The sequence below is a fragment of the Semicossyphus pulcher genome, unplaced genomic scaffold, assembly GCF_022749685.1.
Source record: "Semicossyphus pulcher isolate SPU_LCO1_2020_fin unplaced genomic scaffold, fSemPul1.0.p SCAF_29, whole genome shotgun sequence".
In the NCBI taxonomy this organism is placed as follows: Eukaryota; Metazoa; Chordata; class Actinopteri; order Labriformes; family Labridae; genus Semicossyphus; species Semicossyphus pulcher.
In genome coordinates this window covers 152,419-158,602 of record NW_027211703.1, presented here as the reverse complement: position 1 = coordinate 158,602, position 6,184 = coordinate 152,419, and the positions used below count along the sequence as shown (strand labels likewise).

The following is a 6,184-nucleotide window of genomic DNA, read 5'->3' as shown; positions in this document are numbered from 1 at the left end:
AAGTGACATTTAGCTTTTCAGTAGAAGATGGCGGATGTCATTATTCAGCCAGGATAAAGAGACTCTTCTTTGCTTACACACACACACACACACACACACACACACACACACACACGCACACACACACACAGTCTGTATATAAACAAGTCTATATTTTTATTACATCCAACGGCAGTTGAATTATCTCATTATTATTAATAATTATAATTCTCTCTGTGAATGTTTGATGATGATCTATGTTATAGACGTCCTTCATTAGATAACTACACATGTACGACACACTGAATGAAGGGTTTTAATAGAAGATTTAGTGCGAGTTGCTGACCTGATATAGTAATTAGATCACAGAGCGTAAAGCAGCTCAGAGGTTTGCATGTGAACACGTCCTATTTATACCTGCTGACCATGTTCAGAGCGTGTGGACGAAATAATCTCTCTATTCTGGGAGTTAAACTTTCACTTCCTCACATTATTTTTACGTCCAGCAGAGTTAATGGATGTTTTTTCATGATTAAAGCTAATCAGCAGGTGTGTGTTCATGATGTCAGAGCTCTTCTGTGTAATAAGATACATAATCACACCTGTAGTCCATCAGGTACACTTCACAGCCAACCCCCCCACCTGTTTTAAACCTTAGACCTGAGCGACCCTCTTAATGTGTGTGTGTGTGTGTGTGTGTGTGTGTGAAATCATACCGGTGGGAAGTGTGTTTTAGTGTGTTTGCTGACATTTAAGTGACAGAAGCTCATTAAACGTCTGAGCTGATTGTTGAAGCTGTGACTCATTAAAGCAGCTGATGGGCAGAGTCACCAGGTAAGGAGCTGTTCACACTTCCTGTGTTTGTGAGGATAAAGACCTCTTTCAACATTTCAACACTGCAAACTTCAAATAAAGTAAAACTAAAGTTCATGTTTTTACAATGAGATTGTTTTGTGTCTAAAAATGAAAGAAAATATCAAATAAGTTTATTCTGTATTTATAATGTGATGACTGGTTAGGGGCGATATTCTTGACCATATGAAAAAAGAAACAGAATAATGTTTTGTTTGTGATTTCAGGCAGCAGCATTTATTCAGGCATACAAAATAAAGTGCTTTGACAATTTCCCTTCTTTTCCAGTGAGCTCGGGGGTCTGAGGGAGATTTTAGCCGTTAAAGCCCAAATTTGGTGCTTCTGGCACATTTTCAAAGGAGAATTAGGCCTTTTATACATTTTAGCCCACTTTGTGCCCACACAGTCAGTGTTCACGTTTGGATCTTTAAAACATTACAACATAGGAAAAAAATGTACACTGCTGTAGCTGCTACTACAAGCTGTGATCTGTTTAGACTCTCTTCTTACTAATACGAGGTTTCTGATCTGCTACTGCATCAACCGTCCCTGTATGTTGTTTATCTTTAAATCAGTATAGAGCGAAGCTGCCCGCTTTGTTACTCTATATTTGGCTATGCTACAAATGTAAGATGGTAATCTGAAGAGAAATAAAGTAAAAAGGAAATTTTAGGCTATAAAAAGGACATTTATTAATTTGTTCATTCATTAAGCCCATTAACGTCTGCGTGGCGTATTGGGAAAACTTTTTAATGCTTACTATGCTGGCGTCACGTCGCTGCCACCGATGTTTTCTGAAGCAGCACGTAATGACGATGACTGCTCTCTGTGCAGTAACATGCAATTGTTCTTCTTGTCTTCAGTTCTTTTGCTAATATCTATCAAACACTGACGTCTGCTCTCTGCTCTCCGCTGAGCGCCCCGCCTCTCCACACTCACACACTCAGAGCATGCAGGGGCGGGGCTTAAACGGCAGACAGGCGTCTCTCATGCTCGTATTACTTTTAAGTACAGGCGAGTGCTTCTGAAATGAACAGGGAAAGCAATGCGCAACTTGTTGGCTGTAACAATTTTCTTGCAACTGTATGTCTTTGATATCGTGATATGACACTTTCTTATCACATAAAAAAATTATACCAGTATAATCTGAATGATGTGATATGGCACAGCCCTAGCACTGGTATAAATGAAGACATGAACAGAAAATACTGAATTCTTTTCCATAAAAGATGTAAAAAGATTTTTATTTTTCTGGTACATTTATAAGAATAAATTGTCTAATGATGTGAAACATTTTAATAAGAACATAAATATTTACAAGTGAAGTTTAATTCTTGTTTCATGCATTTTGTTCTCAGTTTCTTTTTTTCCATGTTTTTTTAAAAACAGAGAGCACCAACAGTGCTTTCCTAAAGTTTCCGAGAGTTCTCTCTGTTTTTCCCAGAGTTTTCTGTGCTTTCATTCTACTTGTTGGACATTTTTTCAGACCAGGGTCATGACCTTCAGGGAGGCTGGCTGGAACCGTCGGATCTTCTTCTTCAGGGCCCGGGACGCTTTGATGCGGCAGGCAGAGGATTCAAGTGGGGGGGGCTGCTGGAGGGGCCCTAGACCAGCCTCAGCCCAACACCTGTGGCCCTGGAGACACTCCTCCTGGTCCTCCTGGTCCTCCTGATCCAGGGACAGGCTGCTGTCAGAGTCTGAGGAGGACTGGAAGCTCTGGCTGGACTCGCTGTCTCCGAAGCGGTTGGTGGTGTTGTCGCTTAGCTCCCCCTCACTGCTCCCAGCGATGGTAGAGTGAAAAAGGGACGCACACTCGGCCGAGTACTCGGACTCACAGCGAGTCGGGTACAGGCTGGAGATCTGAAATGGTGCAGGAGGGTATCTGGAGTTCAGACTGCGGAGGAAGGAGGTCGAGGACTTGGAGGACTGTAAGGAGTGAGAAGGTCCGGTCCACTGGCCTGGTCTGGCACTGCTTGGGACCTGAACCTGGGACTCTCTGGACCTCTGACGTGGAACACAGGAGGTGTGGATCAGCTCCCCCTGCCTCCTCTTCCTCTGATCAAAAGATGGCTCATACTCAGGGCTGTGTATACTGTGGACTCTGGTGGACTTAGCAACAGGGATGGGGTGATGCTTGCCGTGGACCTTGTGGGTGTACGGGAGTCCAGGGCTACAGGGGCTGGAGTCTGAGCCTGATCCTGGTCTGAGCTCCTCTGAGTGGCAGCCAGAGTATTTCTGGTTCACTTTTCCTTTCCCTGGTCTCCTCTGGTCCCCCTTGGATCCAGTCTCTCTGGTTCTCTCAGTCGAGGAGTGTTGCTGCCTCAGAGCTCGAGGCTTCCTCAGTTTCAGCGCTCTGGTTCTACGGTCTGCCTGTCTCACTTTGACCCTCTGAGATCCAGCCGGGACAAACCTTGCATGGACGAACTCGGGGGATGCTGTGTGAGTCTCCTCTGTGCCAGAGCTAAGGGTCAGTCTGGATCTTTGTCTTTGAACCTTCCTTTCCTGTAATCTGGACTCCGGATGATCCTCACATCTTTTCTCTGAACTCTGAACTCTTTCGTTCCTCCTAAGTGATGAAGAGGCAACTTCATCAGAGCTGGACTCCCTCACTGCAGCAGGACACGAGTATCTGTAAAAAACCTGCGGTGGTCCAACTGACGGGTGGTGGTTTGTGTTATCAGCCAGCTGTTGTCTAGAGTAACTCATGCAGTGTCTCTTCTGGTCGCTCGGTGGTGGGACGATGTTCGGGGTCTGAGCTGGACCAGACTGAAACTCAGACACTTCTATCTGTGATGCTTCAGGAAAATCAATTGGACCCTCGGAGGTCTTCTTGTGCCGGTCTGAGTGCATCTGCAGAGTCTCTGCTTCATTCTGGATTCTGCTGACGCTGCGCAGGAGGAGCTTGTCAATGTAACCCAGAGTCTTGGTCTCATATACCATTTGGAGGGTGTCACAACCGGTCCCTGGGGGTCCCTGGTCCTCCAGAGGACCAGGTGTGGCTTGGTCGCCCCCCTGGAAGAAGATGGGGCTCTGCAGAGCCACTGCATGCAGTGGGCTCGGGTATTGGTAGACCTCGGCCCTGGTGCGGGACACCAAACTGCTCTGGAACTTCAGCTCCATGGTGACGGCCTTCAGGTTGGTCGAGGGTTTCTTTACTTCCACAGGTTTGTAGCAGCTGAGTCCCTGAACAATCCTTACCTCCAGATCACCTTTTAGACAACACAAATACAGAATAACCCTTAAATCACCCTCCAGTAAAGAACTACACTTTATTCAGCAGGAAACTACACGCTGCAGTCATAGCTGCATGTTCACATGACTACTCCACCTTAGAAGAGGTTCAGTTACCTGTGGACACGGGTCTCTGCCGGGCTTGTTCTGTAGAACTGGCTCTGATCCGGCTGCTGCCCAGGTGGAGGCCTGAGGCCCGCAGAGGGGGGTGCTGGGTGGAGCCCTCATCAGCGGAGCGTCGGCGGCAGACTTCAGGTTGTGATGGAGGTTTAACAAGGGACGGACTGAGAGGGCCGAGGAGCAGGCTGGACTGAGAGGACGACAGACACTGGCTGTACACAGACGTGCAGGAGTTGGACAACGAGCCGCCGTCGCTGAGCTCGTAGAAACCTTCAGTGAGGAGGAGCATCACACAGGTAAGTTCTGTGCTCAGGTGTACAGTCATGTGACTATGAAAATATAGACAAACAGTCTCACCTGAGCTGGGCCTGCTGTCGCTCTCCTGTTGCTCGCCGGTTGCCTTCCTGACGTCGAGCTTGAGCTCGCTGATCTGCTGGTCGAGCTGCTGCAGGTGAGTCTTCAGGCCGACGTCCTGTTTCTGAAGACGAGACTGAAAACAGAAACGTGGAGTTTAACTTGCGAACACGCAGAACAACCAAAACCTCTGAGGAGAGTTATTAACTGTACTCCATACAGAGCTGAGGGTCGCATAGTGATACACACACACACAGGAACTTAGAGGGGAATCAGGAGAGGAGAAATCTTTACAAAGAAGCTCTAATGTTCCATCAACACAAAACAAAAGAAGCTGCAGCTGATGATTAACCCCAGTGTGTGTGTGTGGGGGGGGGGGGGTATCCCCCCCACAGGGAGGCTGGGTCATTGTTTGTGTGTGTGTGTGTGTGTGTGTGTGTGTGTGCATGGGGGGGGGTTGCAGTCAGAGCTTCAACAGATGTTCTTCACACTAGGCTGCAAACTTCACAGTTTGTGTTTGATTCTCTGTGAAAGTTAAACTTTCAATTCTTTAAAGAAGCTCGATGAGATTCAGAAACAATTTAAACCTGAACACTGTTCATTTCTCTTTTTCTGCTGAAGCTCAGCAAACTAATCCTGAACTGACAGAGCTGCTCTCGGTCTGCATGGACAGACACACACACACACACACTCGCTGTGTGTCAGTCACAGTAGAACACACCCGTGTTTGAAACTTTCCTGTTATCACCAGTTAATGATTCAGGTTCCCCCCTGCAGCTTCACGCACGCATGCACGCGCGCGCGCACACACACACACACACACACACACACACACACACACACAAACACAAACACACTGAACTTTGATTTATGACTCTGACCTGCTTCCTGTCCCCCGCAGAGACCCTCGGTGTGTGTGTGTGTGTGTGTGTGTGTGTAAATGAGTTTTAGCTTGAGTGTGGTCACGTGATTCTCCTCGTAATAAACTAATAAGTGTAATATAACGTTTCCTTCATATAAAAACATGGTGAACATTTAAATCTCTTCCTACCAGCTGCTGCTTCAGAGCCTTCAGCGTCGCCTCCAGACGCAGCTCTTCGGCCCCGGTCCTCCCGGGACCAGCAAAGACCGCATCCTCCCTGTCCCCCCTCAGAGCCCGGGTCACCAGCTCGCTCTGCCTGTCCCTCAGCAGCTTCAGCTCCTGCAGCCCGGCCAGAGCCGCCTGAAGCCGCTCACCGACCCTGCTGCGCTCCGCTCCGTACCCAGAACTCATCAGACCCGCACCGGAAGTCTTCCTGCTCAGCATGCTGCAGAACTGACGCTGTTGGAGAGAAGCTCTGACTGATTTAAACTACCTGTTAGAATAAACCAGAGGACACACTCAGCTCCTCCCTAAGACCACGTGACTCTCCTCCTGTTGGCCAATCAACATCTGGTTCTGCCCCCCCCCCCCACCCCCTCTCCTCGGAGCTGCCCGGACATGAGCTGGGACAATCTGCATGAAACCACACAGCCTGATGAGGAGCTCAGAGCACATTATGATAGATTATGATGTTATTATAACATATAATTATACATGACAGCACATCAAGCTGTAGTCTAGTTTCTCTCCTGCTGAGGATAAACTGTTGAATCTGTCCTCTCAACA

The 6,184-nt window shown here is 47.7% G+C and overlaps 1 protein-coding gene across 1 annotated transcript; it reads right to left on the bottom strand.

Moving 5' to 3' along the window:
* Positions 1–2,187: 2,187 nt before the first annotated feature.
* On the bottom strand, positions 2,188–5,842 carry dact2 (dishevelled-binding antagonist of beta-catenin 2). Its single transcript, XM_069677401.1, has 4 exons — positions 5,588–5,842; positions 4,540–4,672; positions 4,180–4,452; positions 2,188–4,040 (listed from the first exon to the last, which is right to left on the bottom strand). The coding sequence occupies exons 1-4, from the start codon at positions 5,840–5,842 to the stop codon at positions 2,314–2,316; spliced, it is 2,388 nt and encodes a 795-aa protein (XP_069533502.1). The 3' UTR covers positions 2,188–2,313.
* Between the last annotated feature and the right edge of the window lie 342 nt (positions 5,843–6,184).